The sequence below is a fragment of the Calypte anna genome, chromosome Z, assembly GCF_003957555.1.
Source record: "Calypte anna isolate BGI_N300 chromosome Z, bCalAnn1_v1.p, whole genome shotgun sequence".
Lineage (NCBI taxonomy): Eukaryota > Metazoa > Chordata > Aves > Apodiformes > Trochilidae > Calypte > Calypte anna.
Genome location: NC_044274.1, coordinates 10,046,825 through 10,072,503, shown reverse-complemented (window position 1 = coordinate 10,072,503; position 25,679 = coordinate 10,046,825). Strand labels below are relative to the sequence as shown.

General features: G+C 56.9%; 1 protein-coding gene across 2 annotated transcripts; it reads left to right on the top strand.

Moving 5' to 3' along the window:
* The first annotated feature begins 3,095 nt into the window (after nucleotides 1–3,095).
* Nucleotides 3,096–24,443, top strand: ARID3C (AT-rich interaction domain 3C). Of its 2 annotated transcripts, XM_030467288.1 has the most exons (8): nucleotides 3,096–3,142; nucleotides 3,968–4,254; nucleotides 17,304–17,376; nucleotides 20,843–21,026; nucleotides 21,247–21,491; nucleotides 21,789–22,058; nucleotides 22,236–22,325; nucleotides 23,163–24,443. In XM_030467288.1, the coding sequence occupies exons 2-8, from the start codon at nucleotides 3,973–3,975 to the stop codon at nucleotides 23,294–23,296; spliced, it is 1,278 nt and encodes a 425-aa protein (XP_030323148.1). In that variant the 5' UTR covers nucleotides 3,096–3,142; nucleotides 3,968–3,972; the 3' UTR covers nucleotides 23,297–24,443. The 2 variants fall into 2 exon arrangements, with proteins under 2 accessions (XP_030323148.1, XP_030323147.1); XM_030467287.1 differs by lacking the exon at nucleotides 3,096–3,142 and having other exon boundaries at nucleotides 3,933–4,254.
* The last annotated feature ends 1,236 nt before the right edge of the window (nucleotides 24,444–25,679 follow it).

The window sequence follows — 25,679 nt, the reverse complement described above, 5'->3', positions numbered from 1 at the left end:
CAGCCGTCGATAGTTGTTTGTCTGGGGGATTTCATTCTTTCCAGCCAGGAGTCTCACCAGACCATGGCACTACAAAGATGCTGAGCAGGGAGGGTGGTGGGGACATGGTCCTGCCTGCTGCCCCAGGGAGACCTTAGGCATGGACACACTTTGTGCCCCAGAGCTGCTGCTGTCACTGTGAAGGCTCGAGGGCAGAACTGGGACAGCTGGGACAGGTCTGTTGGTGGCAGTGCCCAGGGGAATGGGACACACTACACCCCATACAGATCTGAGTCCTGCCTGAGACTCACCAGCCTGGACACATCCCTCACCCCGGGGTGCCAAGTTGACCCAAGTACCTCTTGGAGGAGGGAAGCTTCCCTAAATGCCTGGGTTCCTGCTGGACCACAGAAAAGTCCCATCAACATTAGCACACCTGATTCATCCCCCCTAGCCCAGCCCAGCCCTGCCTTTGGTGTGCAGGGGATGGGGAACAGCCTGGGGCAAAACGTGCCAGCACCTTGGGGTGTAATGCAGCAGTGGCAAGAGGGGAGGCTGGAGCCCTGTGTCACCGGGACCTGTGGAACAAATCCTGGGGGATGGCTGGCCCTGTGGGTCCCCCTGAAATGGAGCTGAGTCATACCTTTACGGGGAAACTCAGCAGGATCGTTGGCTAGCTGTCTACAGAGTGATGCTTGGGGGGACTGGGAGGTCCCTAGCCCTGCAGCCGTGGCGATGGGATGGGCCAAGGCGAGCTACAGCTGTCCAGCCGCGAAATGGTATGGCCGACGGCTGCTTTATCTCCTGCGCAAAGATAAACAGTGCCCGGGGGCCCTGCGGGGTCGGGAGCTGTCCTGATCTCCCGGGGAATGGGTTCGTTTTTCCAGGAGAGCCTCTCTGGCGAGGACGATATGCAGTGCCGACTGCTGCTGGGCTGCCAGGAGCTGGAGGAGACCCCGGGATCACTAGTGCTGTGGAAGGAAGGGGGGAAGTTTCTCCGGAGTTGTTCCCAGGGAAGCCAGAGAGCCAAGAACAGGCAGGTTTTCTGCTTTTCCTCCCCAAAGGACGTGGTGAGAGGGGGAGAGGCTCAGCCCAGGCTGTAGAGCCCAGGAGCTGCAGCTATGGCTAACGACCCTTTACACAAGACACTCCGAAGAAGAGGCAATATTTGGTTGTGCAGGCTGCCCCTGAGTGTACAGTACCAGCAGCCTGTGGCACTCAGAGTTCCTGTTACCCCATGCCACCAATGGGCAGGACAGTAGCTTGAGGTGACAAGCCGTCCTAGCTGTTGGATGAGGCCAAATCCACCATCCCTTGTGTGTTGGTGCAGGATGTTGCTGCTGCTCATCCCCCAGGGACCTGTACTAGCCCTAGCCCCGGTGCCCACGGAAGAGCAGGCACCTTCTTTGCCTCCAGCCAGAGGTACCTCGGTAGAAAAAAGGAGTTCAGGAAAAAAATGAAGGCAGGCAGGTGGAGGTGGAGTGCAGGGACAGTGTGGGGATGCTGCTGTCAGGTAAAGCTTTGTGCTTCCCCACGGGCTCTGGCCCACTCAGTGCAGCTGTGGGTGCAGCAGCAGCACAGGCTCACCCCAGCCCGTGCCTTTGATATCCAGAGATGTTCTTGATCGTGCCTCAGTTTACCCTGCTGCAAGTGGGGACACAAGGCAAGCCAGAAGCACTGAGTCCCTCCAGAGAGACAGATGCATGTCCTCATCCTCCCCGTGCCAGGTAGGGGCTGGGGCTTTAGGACCCAAGCCATGTTGCAGTCTGACTCCCTTCACCATGGTCTGGGCACACACAAAACCCCATGGGGAGACCCGTTGATGGCTCCAGCCTGTGAACAGGTCTCAGGTCCCAGTGTGGTGTGCATTGCAGTGACTCCCCCTCTCAGCCCTTGCAAATGGAGCTTAGCACACGGAGCTCACCTGAAACGTCTCCTTGTGACACCCACTTGCCCCAAAACAGACACATGCAGAAGCCTGCCTGTACAGCCAGAGCATGCCTGGTCACACACACCTACAGGGCAGCACAGAACAGGCACACCCCCCTCTGCCAGCGTACACACTTGTGAGCACCTCTTGATGCCCCCAACAGGGTACACACACACACACACACACACACGTGTGTGTGTGTATGTGTACTTGCTGCACATGCTCAGCCTCTCTGGCAATGCACGTGGCTGTACACGTGTGTCAATGTGAATAGATCAGGGCAAGATATGCATGAAACTCCCCCCAGAGCACAGGCACACCTTAAGCACAGCATGCATACACAGACACAGACACACACAGACAAACACACATGTACAGCTCTCAGTGGGTAGCTAAGTCCCCACTACACCTCCTTCTGCAAGCACTCATGCCGTGTGCTCACCTCTGCTGGTGTGCACAGATGCATGCGTGCTCAGAAACTGCATGCACACGCGTGTTGTGCTCACCTGTCCAGCTGTGCACACGTGCTCAGACACTGCACACACACGGTGCACACACAGCTGACCCAGTGTGCACACACGCACTGGACATATGCACACAAGCAATGAGCTGACAGCACGCATGGGTATCTATAGGTACTCAGACTTTCTTTAAGTGGGTGCATTATCCATTTGTATGGGTGCACAAACCCTTTGCACACCCATGCGGTACGCTCCCCACTCCCCACACGTATACGTATGCCTACCTGGACATAATGCACCCTAAACCCCTACACACACACATTCTGCCGCTGGACCAGCCCCTGCGCCCCCGGCCTCATCCCCTCAAGCGGCCCCGCGTAGGGCGGCCCCGGGACGGCTCTCGGCGGGCCGGTCCCGGAGCGATTCCCCCGGGGCTGTCGCAAGCCCGTCCCTCCCCGGATGACTCCCTTGACGTGAGCTAGCAAATGGGAGCGGGGAGGGGTGTTGCTGACTGCCTGCCACTTGTTGCGAAAAAAAAAAAAAAAAAAAAAAGGGAAGAAAGAGAGAAAGAAAGAAAGAGGGGAAAATCCCACCCACCCTCATCTGCTGCGGAATAAAAGAAATATCGGCGGGCGCGGCGCCATGTGAGCGGCGGGCCGGGACCGGGCGGAGCAGCCGGCCGTGCCCCCCGGGACGGCGGGGCGAGCCCCGGGCGGCGTTCGGAGCCGGCGGCATGGTGGAAAACCCCAGCCTGGCGGCCAAACCCGCCCTGGTGAGGGCCGGACGGAACGGCGGGTTTGGGGGGGAGGGGGGGGGGGGGGAAGGAGGGTAGGGAAGGAGGAGGGTTGGGAAGGTAGGGGCAACGCGGGGGTGCACGGTGGGAGAGGTATATGGGTACCCCCGGTCGGACAGGGACAGGGATAGGGGTCCCCGGTGGAAGCGGAAGGAGGGTCTCGGTAGGACAGGGCGCCCGGTGGGACCAGGGCGGGAATCTCAAGCGGTACGGGGACGGGGTCCCCGACGGGGCCGCAACGGAGAATGGCTGGGAGCTTGGAAGGAGACGCTTCCGTGGTGGGACCGTCGGGACGGAGGTCTCTGTGGGACTGGGGAAGGGTTCCCCCCAATAAGATGCCGTTCCCTTTGGGAACGAGGGCGGGGGGTTCCCCGCAAGACACGGTCACCAGCCGAGCGAGGAGGGGTACTCCCCGTAAGACAGTGACGGGGGTCCCGGGTCGGACCTGTCCCCAGTGGGAGCGGGATGGGCGTCCCCCGGAGAAGCGGAGATGAGGTCCAGGTGGGAGGGCCAGGTTCCCGGTAGGGCAGGGTGCCGGCCGGGAGTGGGGAGGGTGTCGGGTGGTCCCGGCGGGGAAAGCAGCTTCTCCGGCAGCGGCTGCCGCGCCCGGTGCGGCGGAAGCTCCGCGGCCAACTTTTAGCCAGGGCCCCCGAGAACGAGGGGGAGACCTGGTGGGGTGGGGGTGTTTTCTCCCCTCCCTTCTTCTCCACCTCCTTCGGCCGCGGCGCTGAGGCCGTGCCCTGTGCCCGCAGCCGGCCGCCCCGCCGCGGGGGCCGGGGACGGCGGGGGGGCTGCGTTTGGCAGCGGTGATGGAAAGCCTGCAGCGGCAGCAGGCGGCCCGACTTGCCCGCGGCCCCGACGGCTCTCCCCGAAGGCCCCCGGCCGAACCCGGCCCCGGCCCCGTTCCCGGGCCACCGCCCGCCTCTCCTCGCTGCCGCCTGGCCCCCGGCCCGCGCCCCCTTCCCGCTGCCGCGGGAGAGGAGGAAGAGGTGGAAAGGGAAGAGGAAGAGGTCGAGGAGGAAGAAGGGGAGCCCCACGACCCACCGCCTCCTCCGCACCACGAGTGGACCTACGAGGAACAGTTCAAGCAGGTAGGAAGCATCTGCAGCCCCAGTGCACTGGCACCAGCACCGGCCATCCCAAATGGGCACTGCCGATGCCCCCCCGAAGTCCCCAAACTCGTCATTCATCCCTCCCTGAATAAACACCTCTTATGTCTCCCACTGCCCCCAAATGCGTCCCACCCTAAATGGACAATTATTTTGCCCTAAGCCTCATCCCAGTTCCACCCCAAGCAGACATGCCCGGTATCCTCATTACCCTCAGACATTATCATCACACCACCCTAAATGGGAATCCCCGGTTCCCCTCTGCCGACCCTAAACTGCATCCTGAGTAAGTACAGTCCATACAACTCAGGACTCTGGTCTCGGAGCCAAATTAGTACCCTGTGAATGCTCCTCATGTCCCCCTGTCCCTGGGCCCCTGTCCCACTGTGACAGGCATACTTGTGTGCTCCCCATCTTCCTGCCACCAATCTCCATCCCACCCTTGCCTCATGCTCCCCACCTCCCACACATTCCCTGTGTCCCACAGTCTACATCCATGGTGTTTTCTGTGACTGGCAGAATGTGGTAACCCCTGTCCTCTGTGTTTTGTGGAAGAGAACAAGGGTGAGGACTGCCATGTGTGGTCACACCAAAGAGCTGGTGGGCCACAGAGCCAAGCTTTCCTGTGTCTCTGTGAGGGCTGGGGCATATTACAGTTGGTCAATGTGGCTAATTGATTCCCTACGCTGGCTGGAGGGAGCAGTGCATCGACCCTGCCACCTCACTCCTGGTGGGCATAGGGGAGATGCCTGTGCCATGGAGATCTGAGGAGGGAACAGAGCTCCTGGGAATCATATATAGGGTGGAGGAAAGGCTTCTCTGTGTTTAATATGCGTGGATCCCGTCTGTGCTGGGTTGTTTAAGCGCCAGTTTGCACACAGTGGGTGCTGTTTGCTGCACGTGTGTGTGAGTGTGGACTGCACAGTGCCAGCAGGTCGGGTTTGTCCTCCCCACGTTTGTCTTCATCGTTGGGGGAGAAAGGGTGGTAGGGTGGGTGACAGGGAGGATGCAGCAAAGGCAGAGGTGTCCCCAGGCAGCTGATGTTTGGCTTTTTAGGATGATACTGAGAAGAGGGAACTCTCTGGCTTATCCAAAGCAGCTCTGTCAGGGGGGGATGGGGACAGCAGCACTTTGGGGTGCTGTGGTGCCATGCCTTTTATGTTTCAAGAGTGCATACGGTGGTGTTACTGGCAGGGGCCAGGGCTCATCCCCCTGGGTACCAGACTGCAAGGCAGCAGGTATGGGTGCAGGCAGGGTACAGCAGCATGAAGCTGCCAGCACCCAGCACTGCCTCAAAAACAACCTGGGGGGTAAAGGAGGGGGGGAAGACGTGGTCTGGGGTGGGTATGCTGCATAGGCTGAATACCTTGTCCGGGAAGTGTTATATTACACCCTGCTGTGCAGAAAAGGCTGACTGTCCGGTTCCCGGGGTCAGCCGGGAGGGAGATGGGAAGCGGCTCCTCCTTCCCAGGGCCAGGAAGGCTTTATGAGGAGAAAGCATCCCCGGCATTTCTCATCCCTCAGCCTCACGCCCTGCCCCTGGCTGGGGCTGCCTGTGCTCCCCGTGCAGGGCAGGAGCAAAGCTGACAGCCTGGTGTGAACACTGGGCAGATGGATGGCAGGGGGGGGGAGGATAAATCCTGCCACCACTTGGCAGGGTAAGAGCTGTCTCCTTGTTTGCTTGCTCTCTCTCTCTTTTTTTTTTTTTTCTTTTTTTTCTCTGATTGGAAAGGCAATGGGTCACTTCTCCAGAGACCCACACATGGTTTTCCCACCTGGTGGCATGCCTCAGCCACCCCAGGTTAAAGTAAGATGTCCCTTATGTTCAGTACCCATGGTTTTACAGGACAAGGGGACAGATTGTACACGATAGGACAGAGAGAGGGAAAAGAATCACAGAATCAGCCAGGTTGGAAAGGGCCTCTGAGATCATCAAGTCCAACCCTTAATCCACTACTGCCATGGTTCGCAGACCATGCCACTGAGTGCCACATTCAGTCTCTTCTTAGAAACCTCCAGGGATGGAGAATCCACCACCTCCCTGGGCAGCCCATTCCAGTGCCTCATCACCCTCTCTGTAAAGAATTTTTTCCTAATATCTAACCTAAACCTTACACCCATGCCCTCTTGTCTTACTGAGAGCTGCCCAGGAGAAGAGACTGACCCCCTCCTGGCTCCTACCTCTTTTCAGGGAGTTGCAGAGTGATGAGGTCTCCCCTGAGCCTCCTCTTCTCCAGACTGAACAACCCCAGCTCCCTCAGCAAGAGTTACTCCTGACCTTCCTTTGGGTGTTGCTGACATGGATTTGGGGCAGGCTGCAGTGTTGGTTTGCCCTGAGGTCTGCAGGCTATCTGTCACTCTTGTCCCTCCCCTGTAATCATCCCCGAGGGGACATGCCCCTGCTTAGGAGGGATGTTTCCTCCCAGGACCTTTTCAGGCTGCAGGGCTGTACCTCACCCAGCCTGGAGAACAGGTTCTCTGCTTTTGGCAGGGTGGTCTTGTTCCAGCTTTTGGAGGTTTACCAAGGGCTGTGTTGGGATGCTGTGGTGTGTGCCTGCCTGCAAGCTGCTGAGGCACTGGTATTGTGGGCATGGAGCTCCTGAAGTGGCTTTGGGGACCTGGCAGTGTGTCCCACAAGAACCACTAGCTCAGAGTTGCCCCATGCCAGCACAACACCACTGACATCACCCAGGATAGGTCTCAGGGTCTGTTCTTGCTGTCACCCTCCCAGGAGAGAGAGGGCGGACATCGACGTGAACAGGGACCCTCAAATCCAGGTTGGTTTTGAGAAATGCCAGGGAGGCATTTCTCTGGCCCTTCATAGCAGGGAGGGGGCCCTGATGGAGAGGGGGGAAGAGGGCCCAGGACCAGCCACGGAGGGGTTTCCATGCAGTGTGATGGTCCTAAGAACAGGAGCAGAGGATAAGGTTGAGAAACCCGTGGAGGATTAATAGGCAAACTCTGCTCCACCCAGGGGAACATTCTGGGGGAATATCCTATGTGTTTGCCCTGGTTGTATACATTTCCTGAGACACTGGTTTGGGGGGTTGGCAGGACCTTTGCTCTGATGTGGGAGGCCAGTTCTGATGTTAGGGGATTGTGAGACCCCCTCACCCCTGCCTCTTGCATCAGCCCCCGGCGCCAGTCTATGTACATTTGATAAGGAGACATGGGTAGAGGCCTGGGCAAAGGTCCAGGACATCTCCCTCTCCCAGCACTGCAAGGCAGTCCTAGTCCTGGGGTGGGGGGCACCAGGCAGGGTCTGGCCATGGTTTACTCTTGAACCAGTGGGGATGCCACCAAGTTTCAGTGCTGTGGTGCCACGTCGCGTGTTTGATGTGGAGGGCACTGGGAAGAGCCTGGCATCACTGGTGCCAGCTCAACTCCAGAAATTCAGCTTCCCCTCCCTAGGGAGCCATGCACACACGTGGGGATGGGCTCCCTAGTCCAAGTGATGGAAGAGCAGTGCCCAGGCCTCCTCCTCCCTCCCCTGATTCTCACCTGAGGTGGCACCATGGGAAGGCTCCCCATAGGAGGGACTCGGATGCCTGGGTTTTGTACCAGCTCTCTGGCAGCAAAGCATATGCTGGCAGAATGCCCTCACTGTCAGGGACCCACCAGCACACAGACACATCTGGTTGCAGGGATCATAAGTCCCTGGAACTCCTTCCTCCCTACCTGAGCAGCAGCTGGGGATGGCAAGTCCCAGCCAAGTCTCTGGGGACTCTCAAGTGTCTGGTAGACTAAGCAATTAATTTGGGGTTGTCTTGCTTTGCCAGCAGCTGCTTGCCATCTTCCTCAGCCAGCTCTGATGTAGCTTTTCCTCTTCTTGTTGTTGTGCTGCTCCTTTCTGTTTGTCCCCAGTGCTGGCAGTTGCCTCTTGCACCACCCGCACTTTGTGTGCATTTAAGATATACTCCCCTACCCTGAATTCATGTGCTTGCATCTCAAAGCCTGGAGGAAAGTGCTCTCTGAGTAGGCTGCAGCCCTCCTTGTGCCACTGACCTCCACCCTGTGCCTCGTGGTCATCCTAAAATAGGGTTGCAGGAACTTCGATGCAGGAACATCCTCCTGCCTCCATCTCCATTGCTTTCTCCTGTGGGGTCATCCCTGCCTGCCAGGGACTGGAGGCAGCTCAGGAGGGGGGGCACCTGAGGAGAGGGAGGTGCTCTACTACCCAGTTCCCCCCTCTGCCTCCAGCATTTCTTCAACCTAGGTGCAGGAGCAACAACTGCAGGGGATAAATTTCAGGCTCTCTGCCTACATCAGAGTGGTGAGGGAAGGTGGGCATGGACTGCACAGCCTCCTGGAGGCTTCTGACCTGCAGACCGTGTTCTGCCTCTGGGTCAGGACCTCCTGCAGTGGCGAGATGTTGGCTGTGGCAGGAACACAGGACAGGGTAGAGCTGGGAGTGCATGCAGGAGTGTTCTGGGCCTGTGTGTGCATACAGGCCAACAGGAGTGCATGGATCCATATAAATACCCTTGTAAGTGTAGGGGTGTGCCCAAGTGTGTATGAACCCATGTGAGTGCTGGTATGTGTTTATGGGCCTATATGAATGCCCAGGTGTGTATGAATGTGGCCAAGTGGACCCATATATCTGTGTGTGCAGGAGTGTCTGTCACGTTCATGTGCCCACATGTGTTTGGTGTGCCCATGTATGTCTGAACACCCCCATGGCTATGCATTTGGGAATGGATATTTTTTTTTTAAATCATTTTCTTTCCCAAAAAGGGTTGTCAGGCACTGGCACAGGCTGCCCAGGGCAGTGGTGGAGGTATTTTCAAAGCCTAGTAGATGCTATGATGAGGGACATGGTTTGGTGGGGGGCTTGGCAGTGCAGGATTAATGATTGGACTTGGTGATCTTAAACATCTTTTGCAACCAAAATTATTCCATTACTCTATAGGGACAGGTAGTGTCCCAGTGTGTATGGGTGTCTTTACACAAGTAAAGAAACATATGGACTCATGAAGCAGGGCTTGGGGGCTGAGCCCTCCTCCACAACCACACCTTTGCCCCTTGCCCTGGCCCATGCTGAGCCCCCTTGAATGTCAGTGCACTGTCCCCTCTGTTGCCCTCCAGGTTCCTTTCCTGCCCCACTGTAGTCTGAAGGATGCTGAGAGCCTCGGCAGCTGCCACACCACCATCTCCCAACATGGGGGCCCTGAGGGGTTGAGATGTTCCAAAGAGGAGATGTAAAACCTAGTGTGAGAATAAGGTCCTGTGAGCAGGAAAGGAGTGCCAGCAGGAGACCCCATCTCACAGCTATCCCTGGTTACTGCCCCAGAATCAGGTGTGAGCAAGGAGTCTGGGGGAGACGTGCAGTTGATAAGTAGACAACACACAGATTAATATAATCAAAGTATTGCTGCTTATTGAGAGTAGCAGTAGCCCTTTTATACACAGTCAGACTGATAACAGAATATAAGCGTATTGCTGTTTTGGTACAACCCATTCTTCATATGCCACAGGTTACTATCTAACTGGTGTAAATACAACTGTTTATGTGCCATCTATGCGATGCTTTTCCATTCTGTTATTCTTCTTTTCTGCTGCCAGCTCCCTTATCTTTTGCCCATAGCTGATCTTTTAGTAACCTTGCAGCTGGGCCTCAAGGCCCTAGCTCACTCTGGCTAATGCTAGATATTCAGGATTGCTCACATGTCCATTTTCTTCCAAAAACTCTCCAACAGAGATGCAACCCCTCACTGACTTGGCTCTTCACTAATCCTCTAATTGAGTTAAATTGAGAGGTAAATCTGGCAGCAGGCTGGGCACAGCTGCAGTGGAGAGGGGGAATATGGCTCCAGAGAGGTGGGGTCTGGTCCCACTGGGGTGCTCATAGGGGTCTGCAGCTTCATGAAGGTTTGTGTGAGAGCCCAGGTGTGCTGGGGGTGCCAGTGTGCCTAGGGGACAGTGTGCACAGGGTTGCACGAGTGTGCACAGGATCTGTGTGTCAGTGCAGAGGGGGATTGCCTAGGTGATGTGTGAGCAGTTGTGTTCTGTGTGCACAGGGGAGAGCACACAGGGGGTGCCCGGGTGTGCACAGAAAGTGTGTGCAAAAGGAGGGTGGGTGAAGGGGATGTGAGTGTGCATGGGGTCTCTGGGTACACACAGGGAGAGAGTGTCCAGGGGATCCATGAGCAGGCACTTGGGCAGAGGGAGAGCACGGGTAAGGGCAGTGGGAGTGTGCACTGGCTGGTGCTTGCCCAACGAAAGTGTGTCTGGAGGAGAAAGTGTGCAAGGAGAGCACACATGGGGGTTGTGTGTGAATGCAGAGCGAGCTGGGGGCTGTGTGAGGGTCGGTGAGCATGCCAAGGGCCGCTTTGCTGGGCAGTGTAAGTGGGGCTGTGGTGACTGATCTCCTGGGGCACAGGGCACCCACCTGGGATGCCCGCATCGAGGGATCATGTCACGCCATTGTAGGCTGTAGCTCAGGGTTGCTTCGTCCCATGTCAGGTGGTGGGTGGGAGCAAGCACCAGCTCCAGACACTCGTTCTGCTCGGGTGGCTTTTCCGGCCGTGGAGGCAGGGGAGAGGGTCTGCAGTGTGGGGGGATGTCACCAGCCTTTCCTCCTCCATCATCCTTTCAAAGTAAGGGGGTGGGGCGAGAGGTGCATGGGAGGGGTCAGCAAGGACCCCTCACACATCCTCAGACGTTTTCACAGGCACCCCAACCCCAAACTGTGCCCCCCTTCCCTCCCCCCCCAATATTCACCCAGCCCTATAGCAGGTGTGTGCAGATGCAGACCCACATGTGTGCAAACACACCGCCCGTGTGCACGTACAGTGTGTGTGCACACGTGTGTCCCTCAGGGAACACCTGAGGTGGTGCTGGTGCTGGAGGGGGTCCCCCGGCTGCAGTCACTCCTGCAGACAGGGACTGAGGGGGAGGCAGGGATGGAGAGGAAGGCAGGGACGGAGGGGGAGGAAGTGTGGCAAGGGCTGGTGGGTCAGGGAGGTTAACCCGAACAAATCCCCTCATTGACTCCCTGCCTGCTCAGCCATGAAGGAGTAACAAGGGGGCCGAGGTGGGGGGATGTGCACTTGCAGGCAGCTGGGATCCCCCCACTCCTGTGCTGCTGCGAACCCCGACAGACTGATGTAGGACAGGAGGATGGGGGTTACAGACCGTGTCCGCAGAGGTACCACGCAGCACGTTTCCTCATGGCTGCAAGGCTTGGGGCGAGCCGTGCTGGCACCCCGTGCCTCAGTTTCTCCTCCAGCAAAATACGTCGAGGAGGAGTCTGGGGACCCTGCGAGCCCCTCCTTCCCCCCAGCTGGACTGCAGGTGAGCGGGCTGCCCTTCCAAGGCCGGGGTTGCCAGCAAACAGCCTCTCACCTTGCACGGAGCCAGGTTAATGTTTGCAGCAGGCAGCTCTCCCCGGAGCAGCGGCGCCCGACACAGCGGGGAGGGAGGGTTTTAATGACCTGCTGGATCCGCCGCATTATCAGCGCTGATTAAACCTGCTGCTCTATAAAGCACCGTTAAATATTAAGCATGATGAAAGGCATTTTAGGGGGGAAGCCGTGGTGCTGGTGAGAGGGCGCTGGACAGGGGCACCCAGCCACACTGGTAGGGTGACCACTGGGGGCTGTTGGGGCAAGCCAGGACCCTTAGTGCCCACTCAGGGTGTGTGGAGTCCGGGGAGAAGCCCACTCCCTCCCTCCCTCCCCCCGCCCCTATCAAGAGCCAGCAGCGCCTCTGAATGCAGCCAGTGTGGATGCAAAGCCATCCCGTAACCATTAACTTATTAACGGCGAGCTGTGGAGGCGAGTGGTGGCTTGCAAGGTCAGGGGGTGGTTTGTTCCCGGCGGGGAGCAAAATACCCCCCAGCTCCAGGGATGGGCGGAGGTGACACACGAGGTCTCTTTCACTCCTTGAAAGTGCCCCATGGAGGAGGGGGAGCATTCTTGGGGGGCTTGCACCCTGGGGTTGCACAGAGATGTGCACCTCTAGGAATAACCAGTCACTGTGGCTGCAAGCCTGAGGGGTAAACTGAGGCACTGATGGATTTCCCATTCCCCCACCCCATCAGGAAACGAGGGGCAGGGGGTGGTGCACCCCAGTGTCCCAGTGCCTGGCTGTGCATCATCACCCTGGGAAGGGAGGCAGAAGACCGCAGCTCAGCGGTGACAGTGTTGCTTCTGAGAGGTGCAAGGACTCCAAAATCGCCTGTCAGCAGTTGGCCACCCGTGGTGTGTTGGCTACAGCCCAGGAGACTGGGAGGGTGCACGGAAATGAGCATCGCCTGAGCTCCCTACGTGAGCAGTGGCCAGGTGGAAAAATTAGCAGTGCAGCTAATCAATGTGGTGCATATTAAGCATCTTGGGATGGGGGGGGGCTTAGGAAGCAAGGCCAGGGGAGCCAAGCAGGGGCCAGGATCAATACAGTTCATATTAAGTGGATTAAATCCTAGTTGCTGACCTGACCCTTCGCTGCTGACAGGAGGTGGCAGCTGAGGGGGGGCTGTGAGGGATCCTGCTGTGTTTCCTTCCCTTGGCAGAAGGGCTCTGGGGGAGCCATGAGGGTGGGTAACCAGGGCAGGGCAGCCTGGAGATGCCTGAGGCGTGTCTTAGCACTCTACCAAATCCTTACTCTGCCTTTGGAATGAGCTAAGCAATGGGGTGCAACCCCAGCTCCAGCCGTACAAGCTCACCCGGCTCTGAAAGAAGCATCTCTAGGGTGAGTGAGAGGTGCAAACACTTATTTAATCATGGTGAGGAGGAGGCACAAGGTCTACTCATGTCTCTTCAATAAACCGTGTTCAACCCACTGACCTTTAACCTGCTCGACAAGCCCCGTTATCCCCATCCCTTAAGGAATAAAGACATCACCATAGCAATGGGATGACAGGAGGGAGCAGGCTTCCTGGAGCTGCACCCGGACTGGGGTGGGGACAAGGACACTCTGTTCTAGCCCTGCACCAGCACCTGAGCAGCAATATGGGGTGGAAATGGGGCAGTCCTGGGGCTGCCACCACTTTTGAGGGGGCCAAACACCATTGATGGGATCCCTGAGGTCGGCAGAGCGGAGCTGCGCTGTGCACCAGCTGCGTATCGATCCCCGGGCTTGACAGTTTAATACTTCTGTTTATAGAGGAATATAGTTACATCGATGGCGTTAAATGAGTTACTAATTATATCAATACAAACACGATTAAAAGGGTCCTTGCTCATAGGTCACCGCAAGCAGGAGCCGCTGCTCTGGTTGCACAACTGCCCCCGGGCAAGACCTGCCCGGCTGCTCCGAGGTGCAGGTTGGGGGGATGCTAGTGGGTGGTGTGTGCCCCTGTGTGGTGGGAGGTGTCTGTCTGAGGTGTGTGTGCCTGCCTGGGACTGTGCATGACTGTATGGGGATGTCTGCCCCCCTCTGGGGTTCTATGTACCCATCTGGACTTGTGTCTGCCTGTTGTGCATGCACCTGCAGGGTTGTGCAGGTGTGCCTGGGGTTGTACTTGTATCTGTATGGGGTTGTGAGTGCTTGTCTGGGGTTGTGTGTGCACATCTGGACTTGTGCATGTCTGCCTAGGGTTTTGTGCATGCCATCGGGGATTGTGCATACCTCTCTGGGGGTGTACATGTCTGTCTGGGGTTGTGTATGCACATCTGGGGTTGTGCACACGTGTAGGTGTTGTGTGTGCTTGTGCAGAGTTATGCACACCCATGACAGGCCATGCATGCCCCTCTGGAGTTATGCCTGCCCAGTTAGGGTTGTGTGTTCCCCTAGAAGTCTGTGCACATCTGGACATGGTTGTATGTGCCTGTATGGGTTGCGTGTGTGTATACAGGTTTATGCACACTCAGCATGGTCTTCTGTGTGCCCCTGCAGGGTTGTACAAACAGATGCAGGGTTGTTGTACGTGCCCACAGAAGCCTGTGTGTGCCTCTCGGGAGCACCTGTGTGTATGTACAAGGTTGTGCACATCTTTGTGTGGAGTTGTGTGTGGCCATGAGGGGTTGTGTGTACCCACACAAGGTTGTGCACTCATGTGGGGTTGTGTGAGCCCATCCAGTGTTATGCATGCCTGGGTAGGGTTGTGTATCCTTGTGTGGGCTTGTGCACCCCCATGCAGTGTCCTGTGGGGTTGTATGTGTGACACTGAATTGTGTGTGACACTGAAGGGCTGTGATCTGCTGCTTAGATGGTGCATCCCCAAGCAAGGTGGGAAGGGACCATGGTGCCCAACCTGCAGGAGGAGGATGAGGGTGAGTGACAGGGCCAGGAGCCATGGCTAGAGGATGAAGTTGGCTCCTTCCTCCAGGCTGGGGCTATCTGGGGATCTCTGCTTGCCTGGAAGCTGTGGCAGACCACCACCTATGCCACCACCCAAGCCATCCCTGTGCCAGTCCACAGAAGCTGTGGTGGTGCTCAGATCCCATAGCCAGCTCACCCCCATCAAGAAGAATCCCCTGAAGCCCCCTCCTTTCCAGTCTGAGCATCTGAAAAACCTTGTGGAATGCCTGGTGTGTTTCCAGCACTACCCAGGACCCTGCCAGGGGGTTCCCTGTTACTCAGCTCTGCTCTTGTCTCCACTTAAAAGCCGACCTTTGCTCCCAGTTTGATGTAATGTGTTTTTGCATCTCAGTGTCTCACAGATAAAAGGTTAGAGGTTAATAAATGGTGGAAAAATAGACCCCAGGACTTTGAGGTCACACCTGTTTGGGGGGCTGAAGGTAGCCACAGCATCTACCGGGTGGCATTTTACCTGTCTTGGTGGGAGAAGAAACATGAACGGGGCTCTGTGGAGGTGTGGGTGCAGGAGCCCACCTGCTGGGTTGACCCCCTCTGGGAAGGTGGTGACTTCAGCCTGCTATAGGATTGTCAGTGGTTGCCATTTTGGGGTAGTTTTGCTCCTGTTTTATCAAGCCAGGAGATCCCAGTGGGTGGAAATGGCCTTGGTGTGGAGCAGTGGGAGTTGGAGCCGTGGTGCAGGCAGGGACAGGTAGGAAAATGTAGGCAAAGCCTGATTCAAAGCCTTCCTGGGGCAGAAATCAAAGCATCCCTCTGGAGCTCTGCTGCAGTCTGACCTAGTTACCATAACCAAGGTGTGGTGGGAAAGGGCAGGTGATTGGGGAAGGGGCACAGAGCAGGGCAGGGAGCATGGACATGGTGCTAGCACCTGGAGGTGGGGGGAATCTGAGAGGACCCTGCTGCAAGGAGGGGATGGGTAAGTGTTACCCAGAGGGTAAGGAAGGGTGAAGGATGGAGCACCATAGAGCAGCTCAGAGCCAGGCAGTCAACACCCATGGGTGTGATGGAAGAATGGTAGTAGCACCTATAGGCTACGTGAGGGACAGTCAGCATCCATCTGTTAGAGAAGGGACAAGCAGCTAGCATTCATGGGTTAGATGAGGAACTGTGTTAGATGTGTTTGTTCAGTGATAAGAATCATGGGGTGTCTGTAGGAGCATCCTTGCACCCCTACATCCCTGCATGTCCCCAAGTTCCTCCATCTCTACATGCCCAAATCTCCATGTCCCTCAAATCCCCACATCCCTTCATTCCCATGTGTGTGCCCCCACATCCCTATTTCCCAACATTCATGTGTCCCCATCACAATCCTGCATGCTCCCCCATCCCCACATCCCCAGAGCCTTACACATCTCTGCAGCACAGCTCCCTTTATCTGCCCAGTGAATGATGTGCTGTGTGGAGGAGGGGGGGATACTCCCTTTCTATTGGTTTTTAACAGCCTTTCCCAGCACAATTGTTTTTTAAACGACTCTATTTTGTGCCTGACTTTGTTTTCCAGCTTGCATTTCTTTGTATATGTTTTGGAAATCTATTCTGGACTGCTGATTTTTGTTTCTTTTCAATGGCTTTAAATTCTTACCGGGCTCGCTGGGAGGAATTGGTGTCTATAGCTCCTTCGATTGGTGCTAATTTTTCCTTCATGTGCTCTGACTTTTACTGCTGGGCCATCGATCTGGCGGTCTCCAATTTGTCATGGTCACCCAGGCACTGTGCTGGAATCAGGCAAGCCCTGTTTTTTGCACAGAGTCTGTGGGTTTTTTGTTTAGGGGCTGCACTCGCCTCCCCAGTGCCATCTGTCAGCTCAGCCTGGGGGGGGTTATGTCCGTATGCCCAGAGATGCATCCATCCAGTGCACATAAGTATGTGTGCAGCCACGTGCACGCTCACTGCCTTGCACATGGGTCAGCGCACCTACAAACTGTCTGGGACACATGAGCACTGGTGTGGGTGCACACACAGCCTCTGCACTCATGGTGGTTTCACCCTTGTGCACTTGCACGCAGCACATGCACGTCTGGCTTTGCACGTGTGTAAAGCCCACTGTGGGATGTCCTCGTGCCTTGCAGGGACGTGTTGCTGCTGTGCTCACACATGGGCTGGTCCCAATGGGCATGTTAGTCCCCAGGGGCAGCTGAGGATTGATGGGTTTGGGTTGATGGGTACCCAATCCTGGCCTTGGGAGAGTGGCTTTTGGGGTCACTATGCCCTGCCAAGGATGTGGCAGCGGCAGGGCTGAGCAGTCAGGGAAGTTCCCAGAAGCCTGAGTTTTGCTGCTGCTACACTAGTGGAATCTCTTGCTGAAACACTGTCATCCCTCTGCCTCCTTCTGGAGAGGGGCAGAGAAACTGAGGCACTGGTGCAGAATCATAGAATAGCTAAAGTTGGAAGGGACCTTAAAGATCGTCTACTACCAACCCCCCCTGCACTGGCAGGGACATCTTCCACTTGACCAGGGTGCTCAAGGCCCCCTCCAACCTGACCTTGAACACTTCCAGGGAGGATGTACCATCCCTGCAGCAAGGCTGTGAAGCAGTTGGTGTGCGGGGATACAGCACCAGCTGCTGGGCACACGGAGAGCCCTTCACTGCTGGCACAGAGACTGCATCAGGGGTCCTGTCCATGGGGCAGGGAGAGCCTCTTGTGGCAGAGAGGACAAGTGGCGCCAGAGGTGATGCCAGCACTGGCACAGGCCTGTGTCTTGGCACTGACCCCCTCTGCCTTGCACACCCACATGTGCCAGCAGTGCTGACACCGTTCTCTCCCACCTGCAGCTCTACGAACTGGATGAGGACCCAAAACGCAAGGAGTTCCTGGACGACCTCTTCAGTTTCATGCAGAAGAGAGGTAAAGGTGGGTGGGTGCTACTCGCACCCCTTCCCCAGCTGCCTTGGGGGGGCCTCACAGTGTAGCCCACTCAGACACCGAGCTGTTGTGGGTCTCTACAAGGCCCCCAGGCAGATATTACGAGGTGTCCCCACACCATCTCCTACACACACACTTGAACATGCATAAACTCAGCAGATTTGCTGAGATTTACACCAAACAACCTCCCCACGGGGTGCCTGCTGGCCAGAGGGTCTCCCCTGGGGCCCCCCAGCTGGGTCTGGTGATAAAGCCAATTGCAGATGCCTGTCAGTTATACCCATTATCCCTGCCCAACCAAGGACTCCCACAAGCAGTGCCCGATGTGGGATACCCATTAGCACACCTCTTGGTGACAGCCATTAGCAACAGCAGTTAATGATGCCCATTAGCAGTGCCCATTAGACATGACCATTACCAGCACCTCTAAGCCATGCTTTAGGGTGCTGCAGGAGCTGGGTCAGTGGTCCAGGCATCACCGGGCACCCAGGGGTTAAGGACTTTCCAGCCAGCCTGGTCACATTGGAAATCTTTGCTATCGGCATGGGGGGCGAGCTGGCTCCCAGGGACTCGATAAATGCTTTAACCTTCGCCCTCCCCGGCTGGGCCTGCAACAATTAAAAGTTGCCAAGTGCGGGCGTGTGGCCGGCCGTATTAATTAGAGCCTTTTGCTGGTGTGTGGATTAATGAACATGCCGCTCAATAGCCAGTAAACCCCAGGCAGAGGTTAATGCCGAGCTAATTAACAGGGGAAGACTGGGGGGGGGGAGTGTTCAGTGGTGGGGAGGTGGCCATTTGTGAGACGAGAGTGAGCAGAAAGGGGCAGTCTCCCCCAAGCTATGCTGGTGGGAAGTGTGATGAGGGTACCAGCCTGCCTGTGGGGTGGCAGTGATTGACTTTTGGGCTGGCCTGAGACCCCACAAACTCGTTTCACGCAAGACTGTGCTGCCGGGGGCTGGTACATCCATGGGGCTGATGCTGAAACCTGGCTGGAGGTGGGTTTGGGAGCTGAGTTCTGTCCCAGGGATGCTCCCCAGGCTGCCCCCAGCCCTGGTGTGGGGCTGTGGGGAAACGAGGGGGAGCATCAGCACAGCTTCACACCCTCCCCCCCCCCCAGCATTCATCAGGCGAAAGATTCATGGGCTGTTCCAAGGCTTCATTATCTCTCTCTCCAGAGCTAATTAACTCACTCACCATTGGGGCTGGGGCTAATTAAGCAAGCGCCTGGTGGTGCAGGATGGAGGGAAGAAGCCTCATGCTTCTTTGCCAGTGCTTCTCCTCATCCTTCCATCTCTGGTCATCACACTCCTGTCCTCTCTATCCCTCACCTCCTCCAAGTGTGTAGTAACCCCTTGGGGAGGGCAGACAGGGGTGTGGGTGCAGGTGTGGGTGTGCACGGACCTGTTGGAGCAGTGGGGGATTTGGGACCTTGTTAGCAGGGAGAAAGGGGACAAAGGGTCTGCATGGCAGTGACAGCATCCTTGGGGTCATTGGGAGCTGGCTGGCAAGCAGTCAGTGCCTAGAGGTGCATAGGCAGGGGGGCTGTGACCCCTGGGAGGTGTCCCCAAGGTGGCAGTGGGCCAGAGGAGATTGATGCCTACAGGGTGAACCCGTGTGAAAGGGACTGCATCCTCCCTGATGTCTGTCAGGGCAGTTTTGGCACTGACTTTTGTCATCAGGGTGGAAAATTAGGGCTGAAGAATGGGTTGAGGAGAGAGCTGCTGAGGGGAACATCAGGGACCCCAAAAGGGCAGCGGCAACCCCAGTGGCAGGTGGAGGTGGTACCATCACCCTATCAATGTGAGTTACAGATAATGGGACATCACGTGGCTGTGCCCCAACCTCCCAAAAGTGGCAAGGTGGAATGTAGGGGAACTATTTCTGCATTTGCTCACAGGGGGGCTGCAGGACCCCTCCATCTCCCGGCAGAGCCAAGGGCCCAGCTGATAATACGAGACCATTAATCAATCAGGGAGCTAATTGCAGCGCCACAATGGATGCATCACTTCCCTGGGCTTTTGTGTGGCTCGCCCTGGCTGGGTCTGGGGCCATCACTCAGCAGGAACACAGACAGGTCCCTTTGTCAGTGGGACGGGTACAGGCCGCCCACCCTGCACGGCTCCAAGATTAATGGCAAGGCACTTTCATCAGCCACCATGGCTGGGGATGGGGGGTGAGGAGAACAGAAGTCTGTGGGCCATCGGCCAGGGATTGAGACCTCACAAACTCATCCATGTTGGGGTGATGGGGAGCTCTCGAATTGTGCCAACCACCAACCCGAGGTGATAGGGCCATTGAGAGCAGCCCTCAGCCAAGGCTGAGGAGGGGCTGCTGGCAGATATTGGGGTCGATATCTGACTTTTGCCCAGGAGGATAAACTTCTCTCCCCCTTCCTGACTGGGAGAACAACACAGACACGCAGGGAAAAAAAGAAAAAAAAAAAAAAAAAGAAAGAAAGAAAAAAAAAAAAGTTAAATGAACTCAGTAAAGGAATAAAAAGAGCTCATTTTTCAGGCTTATGTGAAGAAGCCAAGCCAATATCGGGGCCATAAATTAGGGATGCTGGAGGATGGCGGTGAGTGACGGCTTTGTTTGAGGGGCAAAGCGCATCCGTGACAAGCTCCCTTGGCCAAATGGATGGCTTTCCAATACCACCTGCTCCCTGCCACCCCACAGGAGGAATAAATATGTTGTGGGATGGGACACGATGGGACAGGATGCTCGTCCCTTCTCTCCTCTGCTGCAGACCATTGCCTCAAGGTGCCGTGGAACAGAGCAAGGCTATGGGGCTGATTTGGAGGTGCTGGGAAAAAAGAGAGGGAATTGTAACCATACATAGTTGTGGGGACCATGCTGCTCCATGCAGCATCACAGGGCCCTGATGACCCCACATCTCCTTGCCCTGTGGCCTCAGTGGGTGAGTGATGCTGGGGGACTAGAGGTCCTTGTCTCTGCTGAGGACATTAGAAGGGGATTTGAGGTCAGGTTTCTTGAGGGGGGGCACTGAAGGCTTTTAAGCAGTTCAGGGGGCTAATAGGGGAGTCTTTGGGGGAACTCCTGTGGCAGTTCCTCTCTGTGAGGATTGGTGTGGGGGTTTAAAGAGAGCTCTAAGGAACTGCAGGAGACACTTTGCCCATCCCGCTGTCCTCTCACATTCCAGCTGAAAGCTTTCCAAGTCCCACCAGCAGCTCCATCGATGGGGATCCCGTGCCAGCATCATGGGGTCTGCCCTGCAGAGTACTGCTCTCCCAGGCACCATGGGGTCCTGTCTGCACCCCCCCATGCCTCTGGCTGCTCACCGGGGCATGGAGAAGATTCATCTCCCCTCCAGGGACAGCAGGGACCTGCAGTGGCAGTGGGGACAAAGTGGGGGTCCCATCCCCAGCGAGTTAGGGTCACTGAGGGCTTACCCTGCACCCTTTTTCTTTCCCCCATGTGTGGCTGGAAGGGACACCGGTGAACCGCATCCCCATCATGGCCAAGCAGGTGCTGGACCTGTACACACTGTACCGACTGGTGACAGACAAGGGTGGCCTGGTCGAAGTCATCAACAAGAAGATCTGGCGAGAGATCACCAAGGGCCTCAACCTACCTACCTCCATCACCAGTGCTGCCTTCACCCTCCGCACACAGTGAGCACCTGCACGCAGGGGGCACCCATCCTGGGGCACCCACTGGGGGTTTGGGTGTCCCAGAACCCCCAGTGGGGTACAGCATGGGGTGCCCCAAAGCAAGATGGAGGGCTCTGCCCTTTCCTAGATACTGTCCCCACCACGATCCCTACTCAGCAGAGGGAGGGATGGTTGGGAGGTACATGATGTTGGGTCTCATCCTGCCTCTTTCCCTTTGCAGATACATGAAGTACCTGTATCCCTACGAATGTGAGAAGCAGGCGCTCAGCTCTCCTGGGGAGCTCCAGGCTGCCATCGACAGCAACCGTCGGGAGGGACGGAGGCAGTCTTTTGGGACAGCACTCTTCAACTACTCACCTGCCAGCACCCCGGCCTTGCTGGGCTCCCACAAGATGCCTCTGCCAGCTCTTAGTATCTCCACACACACCTGCAGCCAGCTCAGCCAAGTCCATGCTGTTAAGAAAGGTGGGTGAGGGCCACATCTGCCCCATGGTGGGCATTACTTCCCAAGCATAGGCACTGCTGCAGCAGGAGAGGTGTTCTTTGTCTGGTTTTGCCCAGCAGGAACAATTTTCTTCTTTTAGTCCCTTCCTAAGGAAAGATTTGTTTCCCCTGGCTTTGAAGAAGAAGACCAAGCCCCAGATGCTGGGGGTGATGGCCTGCCCTGCCCTATGCTAGTGGGATGGAGGTGGCAGTGTCTTGGGATGGTGAGATGGGGTGGCAATGTGCAGGGGACACACAGGGGTCTCTTGGTCATTTCAGAGGACAGTGTGCTGGCAGCAGCAGTGCCAGGGCGCATCACTATCCCAGTGGGATTGACTGGACACCACCTGACAGCAGCCCAAGCAGCAGCAGCCTCACAGGCAGTGGTGCTGGAGCAGTTTCGGGAGAAGCTGGAGACAGGAGAGCCCCCAGAGAAGAAGGTGGCTCTGACAGTGGAGGAACAGCAGCGGCTGGTGCAACACGCACTGCAGCACAACCTCTTGGCTGTGGCCTCCCAGTTCCCCATGAACATCAAGATCTCCAGCCGAGGTAGAGGGGTGTTACACCTCAGCTTGGGTCACCCCATCCTCTGGCACATCAGGAGAGAGCAGAGGTGGCTGGAGAGGAGTGTGAATGCCCAGAGAGGCTGGAGCCCCACTTCTCTCTCTTGGACAGGTTCTTGTTTCTGTTTCTCTTAATGCTCATATTGGTATTTCCTTTCCCCAGATGACAGACAGGAGACTGCATTGAACCTGTCCACCAACGGCATTAGCAGTATCAACATGTCAATAGAAATAAATGGAGTTGTCTACACAGGTAAATAGAAGGGCCGCTTGGCCCGTGTAATTGCGGCCGGGAAATCCAATAACTTATAGCCACTGCCTGGCCAGCAAGTCCTTCCTTCAATCTGATGTCTTTACTATAAAATCCATTGTAATGAAGTGGCAGGGCCTGGGGAGAGGGGGCAGGGGAAAGAGGGGGTCAGCAAGGATGGAAATCGGCCCCCAGCAGATGCTAGCAGTGAAGGAAGAAAGTGGGGGATGGATGGATGGATGGATGGATGGATGGATGGGTGGATGGACAGACAGACAATTGGATGGTGCTGTGAGTGGAAAAAATAAACAACACCTGAGGTCATCCTCCACCATAGTGTCCTGCAGGGCAGGGCTTGGATTTGTGGTCACCCCAGTTCTGATGTTCCCAGAGTGTCTTTGGCTGTTTGCAGAGCATCATATTTGGTGCCAGGAAGACCTTGGGGTGATTTGATGGAGCAGAGGCTTCTTTGTGGTGCCAATATGCACCTACATGGCTAAGCAGTTCATCCCATGCTCTCCAGCTCCCTGCCTGCCCCGCTGAGACAAACCCAATTAAAATAAATGGCTTTTCCTTTGGGACTTTAATATTTAATGAGCTGGAAAGGTCAGGGCTAATAAGCACACAGTGCTGCCAGCCAAACTGTCCCAGGCCACCCCACAGGCTGCCCCACACAGGTGAGGGCAACTGGGCTAGGGAGGAGGACACCAAATGTGATGGGGAAGGCTGAAGTCCCCAGGGGTGCTTGTCCCACCTTCCCCAGCCTGAGTGCTGGGGCCCAGGTGAACAGAGTCTCCCCAGCTCTGGGCTTGCCCTAAACTCCTTTCTTTTGCTCCCCAGGCATCCTGTTCGCCCGCCGGCCCCCGGCACCCAGTGGAGGCAGCACCCAGAGCCAGCCGAGCACTGTGCTTGTCCCAAATCCACTTCTCCCAACCCCCTCACACAGCCACACTCCCACCAGCACCTCACTGTAGGGGAAGATGCGTCCCCCCGCTACCCTGAAGGCAGCTGGGGATCCCCAGGGCCTGGGGGGGGGGCGTCTGAGCTGTGGGACCCAACCAGGCCACCAAGTTGGGATGGGAGACCCAAAGATGTCTCTTGCTGCAATACTGAGCTGTGTCCACGCAAGGCTGTGAGCATCCACGTGGCCCCCTTTGTCCTTTATGCTGGCCTGTGGGACCCCTTCCCTCAGTGTGCCCTTTCATACACACGCACCTTCCCTCCCAGGTGCTGCCCCCCAGTGACATCCCCCACCCCCCCCCATCCCCATTACAGCTCCTGCCTGCCCTGCTGCCTGAGGCACCCCCTAGGCCCTGCATGCCGTGTCGTCCCCTCCACACTGCAGCCCCTCTGCCCACCTCCAGTGCACGAGCTGCAGCCCCCACGCACCCCTCGACGCCATACACTGCATCCTCCTCCTCCTCCTCACCAACCTCACTGCAGATGCTGCAGCTCTCAACGTGCTGTCCTCCTCCCCACCCCCCCATGTCTCTATGCACAGCGAGTTCCTTACACACACACACACACCCTCCGTGCACACACTGTACCTCCCCCCTTCCCCTGTGCACACCCCTTGGTACCCTCATTGCATCCTCACCTGTGCACATCTCGGTGCAAACACCGCAGCCCCTTATACAACGCTGCCCCTATAGACCGCAGCCCCTACACGCTGCACACCTACCCCCTGCAGACCCCCCCACCTATGCAGCCCTCCAGCACTACTGGGGCTTGGTGCCACCACCCTGAGACACCTCTGGGGTCCTAGGTGTCCCCTGGCCGCCTCAGGGTGGTGTCATCTCTGACCCCCAGGTCCTCAATTCAGGGTGGTCACCCTGGGAGGCAGATAATGGGGAAAACGGTGGGATTGGTGAGGGTGGGGCTTGATATTGGGCTTGGACTTTTGCTTGTTGGTGGGCAGCAGGGCCTGGAGGCCCCGGAGTGGCCCCCCACCACAAAAGACCACCCAGACATGGGGATCCCCACCCCAGGGGGCAGGGAGATGGAGGGCACTCTTGAACTACCTCGTTGGGGCTGGGCGGGCGTCTCCTCCACCCGCTTGCACCCCTGGGTGCCAAAGCAGGTGAGCCTGGAGAAATGCTCACCTCTACCTCAGCGCGGGGGGCTGGGGCTCGGTGCCACCGGGCAATCCCACCGCAGCCAAGCAACTCTGTGTATCTATTAGAAGAAATAAACTGTTGAACCAACCATCTGTTGAAGGTGGTATGCATGATGTGGTGCCACTCACCACGTCCCAGTGACCATGCTGGGGATAATTTGGGGGTGCAGGACCCTGCCTATGACCCCATGGGTCAGCAGCTGTACTGCCTGAGGTTTCACAGCCCACCTCAATCTTTGCCTGCAGCACAGGGCTGCCTGAATTCTGGGGGGTTCTGGATTGCAAACAAGTGCCCTGCACCCACCAGAACCCTTAAGTGTGGGCTGGATGAGACTGGGCAGCAACAGCAGCTGTGCCAGCCAGGCCATGGAACTGCTTGGCTCCACAAGCTGCCCAGTGGCATGTCATCCATGTATGGGGACCTCATTAGGCTGCCTGTGCCAGGCGAGGGGCTGTGAGGTTGCCAATGCCAGAAGCATGGGGCTGTTAGGTTGCACCAGGTGAGATGCAAGCAGTGCTTAGCCAGTACCCACAGACAGCAGGAGTGACCCAGCTGGAGCTGGGAGACACAGGCACACACATGGGTGTACATGGGAAACTACAGACACATGCAGTCAGCTGTATCACCAGGACTCATAAACACATCACCTTTAAGGTCAGGTCCTACAATAAAGTCCAACTTGTGCACCCTCATACAAATTCAGTGGCATTCACTCACACACAGTCACACTTCAGCATATGTATGTGAACACACGTGCTCACACATGCACATGTGTGCAGCCACCCACATGCATGACAAGGCATGGGGACTTCCCACGGGGACTGACACCTTCACCATGAGCAGCCATGGGGACCGTGATGCCAGGTCTTGAGCACTAGAGGATACAGAACCTCTTGTTTCAGAGGTAACCCCTGGGGGACACCCCCAGCCCTTCAGAGACAGCCCCAGCCCAGAGACCAGCACCCCCGTAGACATCCCCACCACCCCTGGGGGAAATCCCCAGCCCCCCAGGGAAACCCCCAGCCCCCCGGGGCATCCGTACCCCGAACCCCCGGAATCCCGGGCCGGAGTGCTGCCGCTGTCCATGGTGCTGCAGCAGCACTGCCGTCTCCTGACCTGGCCTCGGTCATAGAATCATGGGATGGTTTGGGTTGGAAAAAAGTTGAGCTCATCAAACCCAACCTGTAACGCCACGCTGCCAAGCCCACCACTACGCCATGTCCCTCAGAGCCACATCTAC